Below are 19,616 nucleotides of genomic sequence, written 5' to 3'. Positions count from 1 at the left end.
AGGTTCTCCGATCCCATGGGGAGTGAGTGCAGCAGATGCCTTGGTAGAGCTATGTCTTAGCAAGGAGTTGGATGGGGGAGGAGGTCAGGTAGATTTGGGAATTATCTGCACTGAGGTGGTGGCTGAAATTGTGGGAGCAGATGAGGGGGGAGTCTGAGGAGAGAAACTTAAAGGACCCCAACAGATAAGGGAGGAGGGGGGCAAAGGCCGCTCTGAGAATGCTGTCAGCCAGGAAGGGAGAGCCAGGAGGAGAGTAGTCAATATTGCTGAAGGCACCAAGGACTTGGATTGGGCCAGTTGCACCAGGTCAGTGTGCTGATACCCTGTCCCGGTAGCTGTGTCTTGAACCCTTGAATCCTGGTGGTCATTACAAACAGCACCCCACCCCCAATTTTCTAACCTTTATGGGGGTTTGGGAAAGTGATGCAGTGACTTCTACCTGAGTCTTCAGAGAACCTGTAAGAACAGCTCTGAGCCGCGTTAGCCGCTGCCCCTGTTAACTGCATTGCACGTTGACTCTGAAGTGTAACAATGATTCTTTAAATGTCAACCTTCCTTATTTGACTCCGGAGTGAGGCGTACTGTGAAATTGGGATATTCCCCTATTGCCTGCAGGGAGACCGCACAATCTGAGCATGACCTCTCATTTTGACCTCATGAGTGGGCGGAGTTTGGGAGAGCCCCATTACTTCTTTTTTTCCAATATGACCTTCTGAAGACACCAGGCCAATAAAAAGAACAGAGCACATCACGGGTAGGAGAGGAAATCTTAGCCCAGGCATCATGGTGAGAAACTGTTGGCAAGATGTACTGCAGCAGTGTTGTTTGGGTTCCTTATTTGCCTAGTGACCCGTTTGCCAAAGGACCCAGGAAAGGAGGCTGCTGTGGGGTATGAGGAGGAAGGGTAGGGTCTGTCAGCAGTGGCTCTGGGGCTCTGCTGGGGAAACCCGGGAGAGCAGAGAGTTGTCTGAACAATCCTGGTTCATAGCATAGGCCCAGTGTTCCAGCGAGTGCATCATCTATGAACGTGAAACCGTTCCTGGCTGCGCTGGGCTGTGTATGTGGTGGGGCGAGGGGGGGCAGACAGAGGTAGGGGGCTGGCGGGGAGGAGAGAGCAGTGAATATGGGGCTATTTGAGAGGAAGTGGAAGGGATCATGATCTCAAGCTGACGTTCGCACATGCTCGCACACACGCTCACGCTCGCACACACACAGAGCTCTGCCTTTAGCCTGCGGATTCTCAGTGTCCACTTCAGCTTCCCTCCCCCCATGGAGACCCTGGAACTCCTGGAATTTGACCAGCGGGAGCAGTGGACAGGGACAGCTCTTTGTTCTCTGGGTCCAGCCTTGGTGACTAAAAGCAGAGCCCGTCCCCTCCCCCCTTCCAGTATCTCTCTAGGCTCCTACTCCTCCCCCCCCACCCCTTTTTTTTTGGGTTGGGGGGGAGTGGACGAGGCCTGGGAATGTTCCTGCTTTGTGTGTGGTGTGGGGCAGGCTGAGAGGAGGAGGAGGGGGCTTTGGGCCCCTTCCTTTCAGATGCAGGAGGTATGCAGCTAATTCAATGGGCTTCACTTTGATTACCTATCTGATAACAGAGGAATTTGAACAATGTGTGTGTTTTGGGAAGGGGGGAGGGGAGGATGCTCTGAGGACCACCAGCCTCTCAGCAGCTCACTTCAAAAGGCCCAAGAGGGGAGGAGGTGGAGGGGGTGAGTCCGTGCCCGCCTGCCCTGTTGTTTCTTTCCCCTCCCCAGGGAGAGGGGGTTTCCTTCGCCTTTTGTTGGGGGTTTGTGGTTTATCTGTAGCTCTCCTGGAAAATAAATAGGGCTATGTCATGTTTTGGGTGGTTCTTCTTCCTTGTTCTGTGCCTATGCGGGGCTGGTGAAATGCAGCCATCTCTGGGACATGGAGGGCAGTGCCCAGCGCAACATGGCAGAGGAAAGACATTGTGCCCAAGGGCACAGAGACAAGCCCTCATTATAAGAAGAGCAATGGAGCTAGAGCCGCTGGTTTTCTAAAGGTCTAGCTGAAGGATCAGCAAGTTGTGGGGAAACCTGGGTTCCCAGCTCTGCCAGTCCTTGCTGTGTAGCCTTGTGTGAGTTACTTTGCCTCTCTGCCTCGGTTTCCCCACCTGTAAAAAGGGGATAAAACCCAGCTCCAAAGGGTGCTATGAGGCCAAAATTGATAATTATGATCGACTTTGATGCCTTTGGGTGGAAGGGATCCAAAGAACAGGGAAACTCACACAAATAAACAATGCAACATGCTGTGTAGTGAAGTTCCTTCCTGACCCAACTGTCGATCAGTTTCTGCCCAGAAGCATGAAGATTCAGAGTCCTGAGGATTTTCCTCTTTGCCAGTGTAAACACAGCTGCTGCTCCTGTTCATATAAACATTTAATGATAAAGATCTTGTATTTGCATCAGCTTTCATCTCAAAGGGTCCTGATAGGCAAAGGTTCCCTTCACCTATTACTGAAACGCATCCACTTCTCGAGTGAAACCCAGCATCTGTTCAACAGCGGCACCACGCATTTTGGGGCAGGAAGTAAAGGGCATCATTTCCTCAATGATGCTTCAAGGGGAATTTAGGGAGGCAGGATGCAATTGCCCTAATTAGAGTCTGGGGGGAACATCCCAACTCTTACAAAGAAGGAGGTGGAATTGAGAATGATCTTTAACCTTGTGGAGGTAATTCTCTGTGAGATGCCCACTGCGCAGGCAGAGGACGTGAATGATTGCTGGGACTGGCGGGTTACCCGCTGGGCACCTTCTTGGCCCTAAGAATGCCCTGAAGGGAAGTCTTGCTGATTCATCATCTTGTTTGGGTCTCTGCTCTGAGGAGCTGCTCCCTATTCATCCAAAGGGAAAGGCAGTGCCTTGAGAGGAGGCATTTTAAGAAAGGGGAGTGGGGTGGCCTGGTAGGGGAAAAATGAAGCCCTGTCAGGCTTAAATGAGCTGCTTTGAGCCCTGCCATGAAGGCAAGGCACAATCTGCCCATGGCAGTCTGCACTCCTCTTCCTTGGCAGCCTGGAGCGGGCAGCATAGGGAGGGAATGTGAGAGCGGGCGCTCGTTCCAGATCCTGACACCATGAGGCGAGGGTCACCCGTCTTCCGAGCCAGGCTCAGTGAGCAGTATGCTCAGAAGGAGCTGGGCGCATAGCTGTGGGAACTAGGGTTGCAGGGGGTGCTGCAGCACCCCCAGGTTTTACGCGGGGCTCCAGCTGCCAGCCCCGCACGCGGGATCCCGGCTGCAGGCTCCGCTCCCAGCCACCGGCCCCACGCCTGGGCTCTGCGCCCGGCTCCAGCCTCAGCCCCCTTACCCCTGGCTGCATTCCCTCCCCCTCTCCCTCTCCCTCCCCCCGAGCCATGGCCCTGCTTTCAGCCCCAGCTCTAGGGAACAGCGGAGGGTGTGGGCAGGGATAAGGGGGGGCGCAGCTCCCCAATATAAAAAGTATTCCAAGTTCATGGGAGGGAATTTGTTACTTTACTGTGGACTCTGGGTCTGTACGAGTGCAGCTTGGAAGCCTCTTTGTGCTGCAGGGAAAGCTGACTCGGGGTTCGCTCGGTGCCACCAGGGAGGGACGTTAATTTCCTTTTCCAGCTAAGCATTAAGTGTACAGATGCTGGCCAGGATCAGCAAACGGTGTGCGCCCCTTCCTGAAGTAACCAGTCACCCGAGTGGCTTGCAGCTCTGGTCCCTGCTTCTTGGGTCTCCCCTTTGAGATGGTGACGCCATGAATTGGATCTGGCGAGAAACCTTTGTTCCATTTAAAGGGGACCTCGCCCACTTGTCAAACCCCTCGCCCCAACACACAGACTGCTGTGAATTCCTGTCCTGGTGAGCCAGCCTGAGGCCCCAAGTGGTTCTCTTCCCCTCCTAAAGCCTGTTTCTGTGGCCTTGAGGATGGCTCTGTTCATGTATAGAGCCTTGTTTATTGCCATGAGGGTTTCCCAGAATCAGCCCTGGAATGGTGCAGTGGCAGGGGGATCTGGAGAGCGGGCAAGATGGGAAAAAGCCTTGGGGAAGGAGTGGCAGGGTTGGGGTTGGGGGAGATAAAAAGCCCAGAGGAAAAGAGTAAATTTTCCTTTGAACTCGGAGGGTCCTTCCTCCAGCTTTGTCCAAACCCCACCCCAACATAAACTTTCCCTTTCCCATTGCCCCCCACAAACACCCTCGTCCTGGCCTGAATAGCAGTAAAGATCTATCTAAAAAAACCTCTCTTCTTCCTGATTTTAGTATTTTTTCCATATTCAGGTCCTTGCCATCATGTGCCGAGAGAGTGGGGCAATGGCTGTGAGAGCGAGGTGTTTTCCTGTGAGGATAGGGAGAGGGCAAGATGTGAATTCTCTCCCCTTAGGGTGTGTTTAAGTCTAAATGTGGGGCATTTTCCTACAATCTGCAAAGAATGGGCTGTGGGAGATCACATGACCTGGGTTACTGAGTAACACATGAATGGTGGGAATGCTCCATTCATAAAAAAAAAAAAAAAAAATCCTGATTCCAAAGAGCAGCGTGAGGACCAGATGGGCAGGGAGCTGAGAGCAAGGCTGCTGGAGGGAAAGGGGAACTGCCTGAACAGGACCTGGGGATTGCTAGCCACAGGGCTGTTGCAGGATAGGTGGAGTTGCTAAAATGCTGGGAACGTTCTTTTAACCCCCCCTCATCCCCCAAACAAATTGCAAATTAACTCTTCACTCACCCCTCCACCTCCCCAAAAGCAGACATTTCCATCTGAGCCGGTAAATATCTCCTTGGCCCATACAGACAGGTATCAATAGTCTTGCGTCAGCTGGTGGCCCTTCTGGCATGGACCAGCTGGGGGTGGTGGTGTATGGCTGAGGGTATCAGTCTTGTCCAAGGGGCTCAGATATTATTAGTAGTGAAAGCAGTACAAATGCCTAAATTCCTACCACTAGAACTCCTCATGATCTTGCTTTCCTAGAATGGATGAAACTTAGAAGGATGAATTATTTTCATACCATTCATGGTTTTCTTCACCATTATGCAAACAGCTGAAATTAAGTCTCTTATCAGATTCTTGAATTTGGTTTCACTGAGCTGACAATGAAACCAGTCTTGTCCGACTGATAGCTTGCCTTCTTCCTACTGAATCAGCAGAGATTATCAACTAGCATAGACCATCCTCACCCTAACAGTTGTATATTTATTGTGGGCTACTTGTTAAACTGACTACAGAACTGTGGTGAAAATGACATGTATAATTTGGGTTCAGCTGTGCTCCTGGCCAGCAATCTCATTCCAGTGGAGCATCTTTCTGTAAAACCCTTGGATGAAAAGGATCGCAGAACTGGGACAAGCTGAATTCATAAATAAAATTCCTTTTGCATCATCCCTGTCATGTCATATTGGAAAACTGTGGCTGCGTGCGGCCACACACAGCCCCAGGGAAAGTTTTCTTTTATTGCTCTGTTCCACTGAGAAACTGCTCGTGGAAACATTAGCAAGTACGCCCCTTCGAAACCTGCAACCGGGCAGTTCAGTGCAGGACTCTGTTTTGCAATGGAGGGTCTGATCCTGCAAGCTGCTGGAAACTCATGATTCTAGCTGACATCTGGGGCCCTGGAAACCTTGCAGAATTGCCACCTTAATTCCCCATATGGAGAGTAGCAGGTGAAATCAAGCAAGGGTCTGGGGGAAGGGGTCTATAATCACTTTCATGGCATGAGTGACTAGTGTTGGCAACAAATCTATCTGAATTCCGCTCTCGTCTTGGCTTTGTTGGCTATGTATCTACCAAACCGATAAATCCTCCGTGGCTCTGTGTGTATCTGCATTCATCAAAGGCTCCAGGTTATTAAACAGAGAGCTGTGGAAACTAAAACCCAAGAACAGGTATAGTCTGGGCAGTGCCGGTCTCCCCTCACGATGTCTGTGTCTCAGTTCTGATCCTAAAGGGACCGCCTCCTCCGGGGGCGGAAAAAGAGCTGTTCAATCTACATGACCTATTGACTCCTCCGTGCTCTGTTGAGACTGCCAGCAGGGGGAGCCATCCAACACACTGTGTTCTTAAGTATCAGAGGGGTAGCCACGTTAGTCTGGATCTGTAAAAAGCAACAAGAGTCCTGTGGCACCTTATAGACTTACAGACGTTTCGGCGCATAAGCTTTCGTGGATGAATACTCACCACCTGATGAACTGTGTGTTCTTAGTTGTCTATGACAGTGGTTCTTAATAGGGCTGTCAATTAATCGCAGTTAACTCAGGCGATTATCTCAAAAAATTAATTGTGATTAATCGCACTGTTAAACAATAGAATGACAATTGAAATTTCTTAAATGTTTCTGGATGTTTTTCTACATTTTCAAATATATCCATTTCAATTGCAACACCGAATACAAAGTGTACAGTGATCACTTTATATTTTTATTACAAATATTTGCACTGTAAAATGATAAGCAAGCATATTTTTCAATTCACCTCATACAAGTACTGTAGTGCAATCTTTCATAAGTGCTACTTACAAATGTTTTTTGTTGCATAACTGCATTCAAAAACAAAATAATGTAAAACTTTAGAGCTTACAAGTCCACTCAGTCCTACTTCTTGTTCAGCCAATCGCTAAGAGAAACAAGTTTGTTTACATTTACGGGAGATACCGCTGCCTGCTTCTTATTTACAATGTCACCTGAAAGTGAGAACAGGCGTTCGCATGGCACTGATGTAGCTGGCATCGCAATATATTTACATGCCAGATGCGCTAAAGATTCATATGTCTCTTCATGCTTCGGCCATTGTTCCTGAGGACATGCTTCCAGGAACATGCTGATAATACTTGTTAAAAAAATAATGCGTTAGTTAATTAAATTTGTGACTGAACTCCTTGGGGGAGAATTGTATGTCTCCTGCTCTGTTTTACCCGCATTCTGCATATATTTCATGTTATAGCAGTCTCAGATGAGAACCCAGCACATGTTGTTCATTTTAAGAACACTTTCACTGCAAATCTGACAAAACGCAAAGAAGATACCCATGTGAAATTTCTAAAGATACAGCACTCAACCCAAGGTTTAAGACTCTAAAGTGCCTTCCAAAATCTGACAGGGATGAGGTGTGGAGCATGCTTTCAGAAGTCTTTAAAAGAGCAACACTCTGATGCAGAAACTACAGAACCCAAACCACCAAAAAATAAAATCATCCTTCTGCTGGTGGCATCTGACTCTGATGATGAAAATGAATATGCGTCGGTCCACACTGGTTTGGATCATTATCGAGCAGAACCAGTCATCAGCATGGACGCATGTCCTCTGGGATGGTGGTTGAAGCATCAAGGGACATATGTATGGGTGGCGGGTGGAGCCCCACTCTGGGGAAGTTAGTCCCCAGCTCTGCCCCTTCCGCCCATGCCCTCCCCATGGCCGGAGCCACGAGACCCCTTGCACACACACCCTGCAGCCAGAGCCATGAGTCCCCCACCCCTGCCCTGAGCACCCCCCTCCACCTGCCTGGAGGGGCCCTGGGCCAGCCACAGCCCAGAGCGCCCCCTCTGCCCCCCCCCCCCCCCCCCCCCCCGTCTGGAGGAGCCCAAACCAGGCTGGCCAAAGCCCCGAGCCTTCCCGCCCCACCCAGTGAAGCCCCGGCCGAAGTCCCGAGCTGAGCCTGCCTCCGCCTGGAGGAGCCCAAGGCTGGCCACAGCCATGCCTCGCCTCCCCTCCCCAAACCCAACCAGGCCACTGCCCAGGAGAAAAGCGTCTGTAGAAGACACTTTTTGATATGCCCCAGGCAGGTTTGATATGCCTCCTCCACCGTCCCAGAACCTGCATGGGGCATAATAAAGCAAAGACTTCACCGCCAAACCCTGCAACCAGAGGTCCGGCAGCCGCGGCCATGGCGGGGAAAGCAGAGCCTCCCCTGGCCTATTATACCCGCTGTCCATGGACATATGAACCTTTAGCGCATCTGACATGTAAATATCTTGCAAGACCAGCTACAACAGTGCCATGCGAACGCCTGTTCTCACTTTCGGGTGACATTGTGAACAAGAAGCAGGCAGCATTATTTCCTGCAAATGTAAACAAACTTGTTTGTCTCCGCGATTAGCTAAACAAGAAGTAGGACTAATTGGACGTGTAGGCCCTAAAGTTTTACGTTGTTTTATTTTTGAATGCAGGTTTTTTTTTTGTATATAATTCTACATTTGTAGGGTCAACTTTCACGATAAAGAGATTGCACTACAGTACTTGTATGAGGTGAATTGAAAAATACTATTTCTTTTGTTTTTTACAGAGCAAATATTTGTAATAAAAAATAAAACCAGCACTGTACACTTTGCATTCTGTGTTGTAATTGAAATGAATATATTTGAAAATGTAGAAAACATCCAAAAATATTTAAATAAATGGTAATCTATTATTGTTTAACAGCGCAATTAATCGCTATTAATTTTTTTAATTGCTTGACAGCCCTGGTTCTTAACCAGGGGGTACATCAACTCATCTAGATATTTGCCTAGTTTTACAACAGGCTACATAAAAAGCACTAGGAAAGTCAGTACAAGCTAAAATTTCATACAGACAATGACTTCTTTATAGTGATCTATGTACTATACACTGAAATGTAAGTACAATATTAATATTCTAATCAATTTATTTTATGATTATATGGTAAAAATGAGAAATTCGGTGATTTTTTTTTTCAGTAAAGTGCTGTGACACATTTGTATTTTTAGGTCTGATTTTGAAAGCAAGTAATTTTTAATTGAGATGAAACTTGAAGGTACACAAGACAAATCAGACTCTGAAAGGGGTACAGTAGTCTGGAAAGGTTGAGAGCCACTGGTCTATGAAGCAACCCTTTCAGGTCAGCGTATCTTCCAGAAGTGTCTCTGGGGAGGTAAGCACTCGGGCTTCCTTGTGTCTGTCTGTCCATCCTTTGTCAAGCTCCACGGTGGAAAGAGAACGCCCTTGTTCCAGTGAGACTGCAACCTGGGGAATGTGGTTCTTTTCTCGCCGTGCCACAGGAAACTGGGTCTTCTCGCAATGTCTAACCTTTGTTCCCTTCTCTGGCCTCCTAGAGCAAGCTCCACATGGAGGGATTCCGCAGCCTGAAAGAAGGCGAGGCAGTCGAGTTCACCTTCAAGAAGTCATCCAAAGGCTTGGAGTCCATCCGAGTGACTGGCCCTGGGGGCGTGTTCTGCATTGGGAGCGAAAGGAGACCAAAGGGAAAGAACCTCCAGAAACGCAGATCAAAAGGAGACCGGTAAGGGCAGCAGGGCAAGGGATGCACGGTGATCAGACAGGGGCACCTGATCTCCAAGGGCTTTGTGATCAGCCTAGCACCTGACCTGAGCCATATTGGGGAGAGCTTCATGGGGGAGGCCAGGATGGGAGGAGACACATAGTCAAGACTGGTTTGTGGACTATGTTCTGATGTGGTAACACCCTCTCCACCCATCTGCCATCCACCCACCCCTCTGTTTGTATCATTCCTTCCTTTGAAACACTTGTTCTGTGCCCGGTCACTTAGCACCTCTTCATTTCCAAACATGCCCCAGAATCTTCTGCCTCCTTTGGGGCCCGGGCTAAGATTCTGGAGTTTATCCAAGATCCAAAGGCATCCACTTCTGCAAGGAAATTTCCCTGTCGGAGAAGGGCAGGTCGTTGTCACTCTGCTTCGGAGGAGGTCACCAAGGTAACCCCGGTTCTATACCGGTGGCAACCAGTGGAGACCACCAGTGTAGCTTCTACACAAGGCCCCAATGGACAGACACCTCATGCGTGTGTCTGCTGTGACCCTGCGAGGGAGCTCTGCAGGACAGACACCCAACTGTTAGTGGGGCTGGACGTTACTGATATTAAAGGGGCTGATAAAAAGGCGCTGGGCTGGGGAGACCCCATCTGGCTGCTGGGCCTTTGGGACACAGCTGGGAAGGCATGAGGCTGAATATCACAGCGCCACTGGGAACAGGAGGGTTCTTGCCACAGGGCTCCTGGGGGTAGGAGAGGCAGTGGCCCTTCCCCTGAAAGATGCTTCCTTCAGCTTTTAATGAGTGTCAGATGCAGATTTCTGGGGAAAGGGCAGAAAACCAGAAGTGAAAGGCCAGAGGTCAAAAACACCCAGGGCTGAATGGCATGGACCAATGCTCCCTTTCTGTTTGCGTGTGTTCAGGATGGCGCTGTAGCCACACAGCAAATTGGGGGAGGGAAGGGGTAATTTTCTCTCGTAAAAGCCCAGCGTTGTGAGATCGGTGACTGCTCAGGAAATGGCCAGACAGCCGAGCAGAGTCTCCCACGGCAGCTTTGCAGCCCAGAGGCGAGGCTCTTGTTAGCCCCGTGTAGCCTTCCCCTCCCACCCCGAGTTTGCAAGGGGGTTCCTCAGGGTCTTCCCTTACATCCTAGGCAGGCATCAGCACGGCTGCATGAAAGTGCTGCCCCCTGGTGGTATTTTGAAGAATATTTCACGGGCTGTGAAAAGAACGGCCTGTTTGCAGCCATCCATTTCTGATGAGTGGCTTCTGCAAGGGGATTTAAATCCATTTGGGGCCTTTTTTGTTTTTGTTTTGTTTTGATTTTTTTTCTTGGCTTTGGTAATTTGATCATAGAAATGCAGGACTTAACATGAAAATGTGGACAAAAGCCAGAAAAATACACTGACGTAGGCTTGGCAGAATTTGATTAGTATCTTTTTATAATTTCAGTGGACAATATCGGCAGGAGGGGTCTGGGTGCCGGGGCTCCGGGTTCTGGGGGAGTGGGGTTGATAGGGTGGGGGTCTAGGTGCAGCTGCTTGGGGATCAGTGGGATGGGGGTCTGGGCAGGGCCGACAAGAGGGGGGGAAGCTGGTACAAATCACCAGGGCCCGGCAGTCCAGAAGGGGGCCCGGGGCCCGGCTTTTCCACCCCTCCCCTGTTGGCCCTGTTTAGCCGGTTTGCCCTTGCTGGGGGGCCCGAAAAATTTTTTTCACCGGGGCCCGAACCCGCTCTCAGCAGCCCTGGGTCTGGGTGAGGGGGGCTCATCGGAGGGGTCCAGGTGTAGGAGGGTAGGGCTTGTCAGGGTGAGGGTTTGATGGGCCTGCTTAACGGGGGAGCCCCAGCTGCTGCCAAGGGGATGCCGCATGCCAGGCTCCCCCTTCCCCCCACAATTCCCCATCCTCTTTTCTTCTCCATCCCTGTCCCCTCACTCCTATACACCTCCTTCCTTCTGCACTGCCTCTTCTCCCCCCCCCCCACTCCCTCACCTCCCCTTCCCTCATTGCCCCCACCCCCCTCTTTCACAGAAAACAGGAAGGCTCCCAGCACACAGAAGGGGAGAACGACTGGCACTAGAACCCAGGAGGCAGTGTTCGGCTTCAGTGAGCACTTGTAGAAATGGGGGGGGGGAGGGCAGCGGCACGTAACCCTGTGTGTCCCCATGCCCCACCTCTGCTTGGTGGGGCAATCCCCCCCAAACTGCACCCCTGGTTCCTCCCCCACCCCTGGTGACTTAGCCATTTTCTGTGGGTGGGCAATCACTTGGACACGCCTCTCTCTCTCCCCCCCCCCCCCCCCTCCAGTAACTCTCCTGGATGGAATCAGAACTAGTCAGCTGTCTCTCACAGGCTCTATAGAGATTTTCCTCCACTTTTGGAGCAGGAGGATGTGAGTTCTGTCCCAGTCTGATGACCACAACGTTTCCATAGATTCGTTACCGCAGTCATGGGGACACCAGTCAGGGCTGGGAAACCAGCTGGTTCTCCCCACCTGCGGGTCCCATGTGCTCCTGCTCAGGGCGTAACAAGGTGAGGCAACTGGGAAAGCTTTAAGCAGCACCGGCAGTTGGAATGACCATACCCTGACCCACTGATTTCTCTCCCCGGATCTCCGTCTCTCCCCTTCCTCTTCCTAGATGCTACAACTGTGGTGGGCTGGACCATCATGCCAAAGAATGCAAGCTGCCGCCGCAGCCAAAGAAATGCCACTTCTGCCAGAGCATCACCCACATGGTTGCCAACTGCCCCATCAAAGCACAGCAATCGCCCAGCTCTCAGGGAAAGCCCGCCTACTTCCGGGAGGAAGAAGAAATGCACAGCTCGTCCCTTCTTCCTGAAACCAGAGAATGATGGTGGGGGTTTGGGGGGTGGGGGAGGAGATTTCCATCAGGATCAAAAGGCTTCAGCAAGGGATCGGTCAGCAAAGGGGGAGCAGCGAGCAGTCTCTGCCGTCATGATGTAGGGGGGTTGGTGTAAAGAAGGGATGGGAGGGAGGGTGGCAGCTCAAACTGTAGGATGCAACCTGCCAGGCTACGGCGCTGGTATCTGGACAGAAGGACTGGGATGGTTGTATGTTGGTTACAAAATCCCAGCACAGATCTCATCCCCCACACACACACTTTGGGTACGTCTTCACTGCCCACCGGATTGGCGGGTAGCAATCGATCCCCGAACATGCTCCCCGTCAACTCCGGAACTCCACCAACGCGAGAGGCGGAAGCGGAGTCGACGGCGGAGTCGCGGCCATCGATCCCACGCCGTGAGGACGGGAGGTAAGTCGATCTAAGCTACGTCGACTTCAGCTATGCTATTCTCGTAGCTGAAGTTGCGTATCTTAGATCGATCTCCCCCGCCCCAGTGTAGACCAGCCCTTTGAGTGGGAAGAACCCGGTTACCCCTCTGTCCAGATGCCCGGCTCCAAAAGTGGGAGAGGGAGCAGCCTTGTAACCCTGTACCTAACCACTTCCTCCAACCGAAAGCCACGTGCCGCTCTAGTTTCTTTCCCCGTGTTTGGTGATTTTTACTTTTTTAAACAAACCTTCCCAGTAGTGTTTGTGAACCCCTGGGGTCACTTTAGGTGGAGCAGGACCGGTGCCTCCATTCTAGCAGGAGAACAGAGACCGGTTCTCAATGGCAAGCTAGAAACTAGTGAGCAATCTGTTCTTGCTAGACACGGGCGAGCCAAATGGATCTCGCCCAGGATTGCTGCTTGCCCAGGAATATCCACTGTCCACCTGCAGGGGAATGGTGGAACAGCATACCTCTCTTGAATTAAGTGTTAGCTGGCCCTGAAATAATTGGGAAGAGCCTCTTTATTTATTTAAGGCTTTCCATGCTGGACTGAGGGTTTTGTAGCCTTGCTGGGACCTGCTCCTCTCTGAAGGCCCTTCGTTTCAGAGCCACCCAGACTTCATATCCCTCACCTCTCCCAGTTTGTGGGGGAGGGGAAGGAGTTGATGGTAGAAGTTGGGCTTTTTATGCCCCCAAATTAGCATGAAAAGGCCTTTTTCTAGGGGCCAATCCTGGGCCCTCTAAAATGATTTCAGTGAGCTCGGACCTTGGCTCCTAGCATTTAACTAGGCTCGGGGTTTCTTTAACTGAAGGCCATTGTAATGTAATGCTGACTTTTTAAAATCTCTAGCTATATTAGCAAGAGATAGATCAAAGCAACACATGGCCTAGTTGGAAGGAAACCATGGCGAAATTAAAACTGTAACAAATGGGACATTTGTAAAATTTTGGGGAGGAGTTCTTCCAGCCTTGCCAGCATCTGCTGTCCTGGTCTGCCGCTCGCTGCCTGTCAGCGTGCATGCGGCACATGAGCGGCAGCATTGCCTCAGTGGCAGGAGGCATGGAAACACGTGTCTTGGAATCGATCATGGTGGGTCCTCATTGCCCAGGGCCTGCAATGCAGGGTCCGACAGAGGAAGAAGCCATATTCCCACACACAGACTGTTTTTAAAGTTGTGACAGGTGAGAGCACCTACAGTGGAATATATTTAATGTCGCCCTGTGCCTATAGGGGCCGAATCAGTGGGAGTCTTCCCATTGACTTCAATAGACTTTGAATCAGACCTATATTGTATACAATTTGCTTCTGTTCCTCCCTTTATTAGGGCCCAATCCTCCAGTCCATATACATCCGTAATGCCCTTTTTAGAGCATAAGGGCTGCAGGCTCGGTCCTTTCCTTTCCTGTAGGAACAGGGTGACCTTCTGTCAGTTAAAAGCTGCTGCCTTCTCTCCCCACTTTGCCTTCCCCCACCCCCTCTATTCTGCCTTTTATTTATTTGTTCCCATGGACAGCTGCCCTTGCAATGCAAGGCCCCCCCACCCCATCCATGCTGAAGCCGACGTGATGTGAAACCTGCACTAGGACGTGCGCGTATGACGTATCTTTGGGTTTGTTTGTCGTCTTTGTTTTTTTTTTTTAATATAAATATTCTGTTTTTTTGTATTTTTGTATATTTTAATCTTAAAGAGAGAGGACATAACTACTGCAACTTATTCTCAGGTATTTGAGCAATCTCAGGGATGAACAACCTCTGCAGCTCCAGTGCTGGATGGAGTGGAATTTTGTTTTTTGTTTTTTAACAGCACAAAGATAGAACAAAGTTTGTATTTTAAACTGTAGGTCTACCTCGCTGGATGTTCGTCAGGTGGACTGATTATTTTTAAAACTGTATTTTTTAATAGATTCTCTTCTCCCTCTCACTGTATTTACATGAAATTTGGGACTTTGTGTCCACGGGTGGTTAAAGAGAAGTCAGTCAATGTTGCAGAGGAGGGTACAGCCGCCTGTATCTGTATTTTGGTACCGAACTCCAAATTCCCTCCCAGCCTGGCCATGTTTCCATCTCCCCTCCTCATTCCTGTCCATTCTCAATTCCGCTCACTGGCTGGAAACATTCCTGTCTCCCTAGTTTTTGCCCCAATCCAATTTTTGCTGACTATCATCACGCATTGTTCTGCTGGTGACTTCCTTCTGTATAGATCCCCAGTGACCTAGCTCAGTGCCCGACTTCACATCAGAAATGGGGGACAATGACTGATTGGATGTCACTCCAGCCCTGGAAGTGGGGGGTTAATCTGGATTGGAGGCAGAAGGAAGCCTGCTGCTCTTGCACCTGGTTATTCCTCTCTCTGAGAGAGCAAGAGCCTTTCAGTGCATATATTAAGGTCCTAAACGGGCTATAACATAAATACCTTCTTTAAAAACTCCTTTTTCTCTGCACGGCTGTGAAATGTTGGCTGTGAGGTTCTCGCCTCCTTACCCCCACCTGGACTGTTTGCATTTCTAGGAAACCTGCAGTATAACCAGAATAAATGTTACAATGCTAACTCTCCACAAGAGGAGGCCCTTCTGGTCCAACCATCTCTACCTAGTGCTAATGTGCTTTGACTCCAGCACCTCCTTGGGGGATGTGAATGGAGCTGGGCACGTAATGTATGCTGCAAGAGTTCCCAAAGCCAGCCCTATCATCCAAATTTGTAGCAGATGCAGATACAATTGCTCCCCTCTTCTCTTCCCTGCCCCCTGCTTCTCCCCTCTCCACTTTCCTCAAATGCTAGCCAGCAATTGCTGGGTGGGACTATGGAGTCCTGTCCTCGAGCCAGGAACTGTTACATTCCTGTGCGCTCTGCAGCCAGAGGGCCTGGCCGTACCGCCCCTCCCCGGTACGGGATAATGCTGACATGGTGGTATGTTTCAGAATGTGTGTGCAGTTTCCACTATAAGTTTTAGGTAGTAATAGAATAGATTTAGATCAGGGCAGGAAATGTCAAGCAAGAGAGATCTCTAATCTTCCAAACAGGTACCAGGCGGAAATTAGGGGGAATCTGAGGCACTGCTTAAGAGTTTCCCCCTCCGAGGCTTCCCTCTGCCGCAGGGATATGAATTTGGAGAGCAGGAGTGCTTAAAACAGTTGGAGTGAAATGCTCACCTCTCAGAACTCTGGGAGCTGCTATCCAAGGGGCTGATCCAGCTCCCATTTAAGTTGATGGCAAAACTTCCCTTCTAAGGGAGATGAATCAGGCAGGGCCGGCTCCAGGGTTTTGGCCGCCCCAAGCAGCCAAAAAAAAAAAAAAAAACGCGATCGCGATCTGCGGTGGCAATTCGGCGGGAGGTCCTTCGCTCCCAGGCGGAGTGAGGGACCGTCCGCCGAATTGCCGCCGAATACCTGGACGTACCACCCCTCTCCGAAGCGGCCGCCCCAAGCACCTGCTTGACAAGCTGATGCCTGGAGCCGGCCCTGGAATCAGGGCCCAAATGAAAAAGAGGGGCTAGGAAGCATTGTGTTTGTAACACACTGCCCTGCTAAATCATTGTGAAAAGTGACTAGCCTGGTCAGAAAATATACTTGCCTGCCTTTAGCAAGTCAGATATTTATTGTGATAATGAACAGTTAGCCTCGCAAGGCTCCTTAACACACACTGTTATAACCCTGGTATGCACGAGAGCCACCTAGGTGAGATGCCAGTCTCAGATGTTGCCTGTATCTAGGCTTGGTGGATGGAGGGAAGCTCTCATGCTGGCTTTCTGCCCTGCTGCAGTAGTGAGTGTGGTGAAGTGGTGATGGCCCTTTTGAGGGGAAAAAAAAGGAAGTTTGTTTTTTAAATAGCTATGGGATCTATACAAATCTACCTCAGGATAACTTCTCTGTCTGAACGGGGTAAATGCAATAGAATGCATTGGGTTGTGTGCCTCTAACCCTGGGTTCCAGTACCCCTGTGCCACACACACAGGGAACTGTTGACCATCCTTTGGCACCTTAGGTGTGCCAATGGGTAAATGCTGCCCCTTCTAGTTTTGTATCTGTCTTGAAGAATTGTGTAGAACTTTTCCAAGTAATCAGTCTGGTGATTTGCTAGGTGTCTAGTATGTGTAAATATCTATGTAAATCTCTCCACTTTCTTTCAATATTCTCCTTGATTATTGTTTACAAACTTAAAAAAAAAATAGCCAAAGCATCTGATGGGTTTTTGGACCAGGGAGATGGGATCCTCTCTGTATGCTCTGCCCGTGCAGGGAGGTGACTTAGGTAACCAGCCCCATCCTGGGCTCTGGTGAGAAAATGAATCATAAAGCCCTCAGGTTTTCTGCTGTCAATAGAGCAAATTGCCTCCCAAGAAAACAGTGATTGATTTGTAAGGGGAAGCCACGCTAGAGAAGATGAAATTTTTCAGTATTCAATTGCATCTTCTTTTTTCTGTGGTTTGCAGTATCCTTTGCCACGTACACTACAATACTCTATGTACCTCCATCTGCAGACTGAAGATCTTTGTTGTGGCTTTTTCCATTCCTTGATGATCTTGTAGATAAATTGCTGCAAGAGACTTACTGTCATCACCTCCTCTGCTTGTGCACGGTTTGCAGGCAATGGACGCTATGCATTATGGGACAGCAGGTAGACTATGCCAAGGTATCTTTGAGCTAGGAACTTAACCCAGGTCTGCCCTGTTCACTAATCATCCTTCTTACAGAAGCTCTAAGTATTAGTCCTAACCAAAAATATAGGAGCATTTGAATGTTAGGGGGATAAAATACCCCTGGAGGAATGATTCTCCCCTGGTGCAAAAACTTGGGAGTAAAGTGGCTACAAATTGTCTACTGTCAGACGGAAGAATGTAACTCCATGTTTACTGCTAGCAACCAAAGCTTGTTTGTGTCAAACTCTTGAATTTTTATGAAGCGGGAAGGGGTGGGAGGGAGGGAGTAAGAGGGTGAATGTGTACGATTTTGGGGGTTGTCTGAACTGCAGGACTGTGCTTTCTGGAGAGCAGATTTCCTGCTGAAATGTCTGCAGTGAGATCAAAAATTCTCACTGCATTTTTTTCTCCTTTTCATTTTTGTACCAATCACGCAAAATGTTTGATTCTTTTCTGCAAAATAAAGAATATGGGTAATGGCGGCTGGTGCTTTTCCTTTCATTACCAGAGATCTGTCATGTTGAGCAGCATGTTCCCAAAGCTACAGACACTACCTGAATGATAACTGGTTCCAAGAGTCCAGAAGCGGAGGCCTGGGACTCAGGAATTCTTGGTTCTGTTCCACAGTGACTTAGTCACTTAGATGGCCCTCATCACTGTGATATTTGAGCACTGAGGCTATGTTTACAGGAGCTGCGTCTCCCATGAAACCACTCCATGCCAGCAGGAGAGCATCTCCCACCAACATAGCGCTGCCCACACCGGCACTTTTGTTGGTCAGGGGTGTGTTGTTTTTTCCCCACGCCCCTGACCAACAAAAGTTTTACCGACAAAAGTCCTAGAATTGCTCTTATCCTCCCAATGCCCTCTGAAGGAAGGAAACGTTAACCTATTTTACAGATAAGAAACAGAAGGGCACAGTAGATTAAGTGACTTTCCCAAAGCAGCTCAGAAAATGTGAGCCAGGAACTGAACAGGTCTGTCCTGTCCACTAATCATCCTTCTTGCGCAAGCTCTAACACTCCCATCCACAAATTGACTGACTCCAAATCTGAATACTTCCCAGCATTGAGAGATTTTGGTTTGGTCCCCTCTTAATCATTTTAATTATTTTCCAATTAACTTTACCATCTACTAAACTTTGTATCTAAACTTTTTAAATAAGAGTATGATATGCAGTTACATTGAGAAAGTACAAGGGCTTTTAATTCTTATGTACTAATCACCCACTTGCATCAGGATGTGATCCTCCTTTGCCGGTTGCATGTAATGTAGACAGCCATCAGGCACAAAGTAGACTGTTTTACCCACAGGTTTGAGTCCTAACAGCATCAGCTCAGCTTTTCTCTTTCCATTATGCAGCACAGAACTTTAAATTATGTCTCTTTCCTATCAGAGTTTTAAAAAATGTTCAAGGGCCTATCTGCCCTGCCTGGTAGGTTTAGTAAGAATAAAAGTTCCGGGGGGGGGCTCAATGCTGTCTGCTGCCCTCCACCCCAGAGGTGGCTGCATTTTAGTGCCCCAATTGGAGGCTGTGTGAAGTGTTTTTGGATGAAAGGTACTATAACAGTGGTCTCATTACCATCCATAGACACCCTCCCGCCCCCGCCCCCTCCAGTGGTTTGTAGATTAAATGCTTGGAGCAGCTAGGAGGGAAATAGTCCATGAAAATATATTTATCTTTATAATGTTCTCAGAACACTACCCCTCTTCTTATAGTTGATAAGGACCCAATCCAGAAGTCAATGGGGCTGCATGTGGGTGCAGCAATCTGTCCACAGATTCCATCAGAATTTGACTATTGGTAGCCATAATTTTGATTGCACAATTGGTGACTTATTTGGGTAGGGACCGTTTTCAACCTGGTCTGCTGCAAACTAAGCAAGACTCTTAATTTTGATACACAGGGCCCTTTTTAACTGTTTGCTATCTTAGACTATTCTCAATTGCTATTTAATGTGGGGAATCTAATCTGTTTGCAGTTTTCCTCCTTTTTTAAATACATATTTTTTGCTCTGACACTCAGCGTTAATGGTATACAGTCTAATCACGTAGAGGTCATCTTCCACTCTAAACATCCCAAGGTTCTGTACTGTGCAAAAAGATTAAGAGGGCTTAGTGGCAGCAGCTATTAAAAACCAAAGTCTCATACTGTTTTCAGAAGTAAGGTGAGCAAGTGTGCCTGCAAATATAAACCTGCCAGGCAAGAGCAATCAGAAGCTAGTAACCTTTTTATGAGTCATGCTACTTGCAAACCGGAGGAGGATACCCCTGTGTACGAAGGGAAACTCAGGTCCAACTCCATCAAACTCCACATAGAAGCATGTCAACCAGTAGCATGCATAGGTAGAGGACTTCAGTTTGTTGCCCCATGGAGCACAGCAGGGAGTTCCTCTGGTGAGCCAAACAGCGCTCCTTTTGAGCCCTTCTGTGTAAGGAAAGCTCATCTGTCAGGACCTGCTGTGCAGAGGAGGTGCTCTT

The 19,616-nt window shown here is 49.1% G+C and overlaps 1 protein-coding gene across 4 annotated transcripts in view; it reads left to right on the top strand.

Annotated features, from left to right (window-relative positions):
* The window catches only part of LIN28A (lin-28 homolog A), a 42,247-nt gene extending 24,630 nt beyond the window's left edge, over window positions 1–17,617 (top strand). For all 4 annotated transcript variants that reach the window (XM_065576861.1, XM_042844679.2, XM_024107621.3 and 1 more), the window contains exons 3-4: window positions 9,035–9,219; window positions 11,844–17,617. In XM_065576861.1, coding sequence (XP_065432933.1) covers window positions 9,035–9,219; window positions 11,844–12,057 — 399 coding nt within the window. In that variant the 3' untranslated portion in view covers window positions 12,058–17,617. The remainder of the gene's footprint in view (window positions 1–9,034; window positions 9,220–11,843) is intronic.
* Window positions 17,618–19,616: the final 1,999 nt, after the last annotated feature.

Source organism: Chrysemys picta, chromosome 23 (genome assembly GCF_011386835.1).
Source record: "Chrysemys picta bellii isolate R12L10 chromosome 23, ASM1138683v2, whole genome shotgun sequence".
Taxonomy (NCBI): Eukaryota; Metazoa; Chordata; order Testudines; family Emydidae; genus Chrysemys; species Chrysemys picta.
Note: the sequence above shows the minus strand (reverse complement) of the source record. Positions and strands in the feature narration are given on the sequence as shown.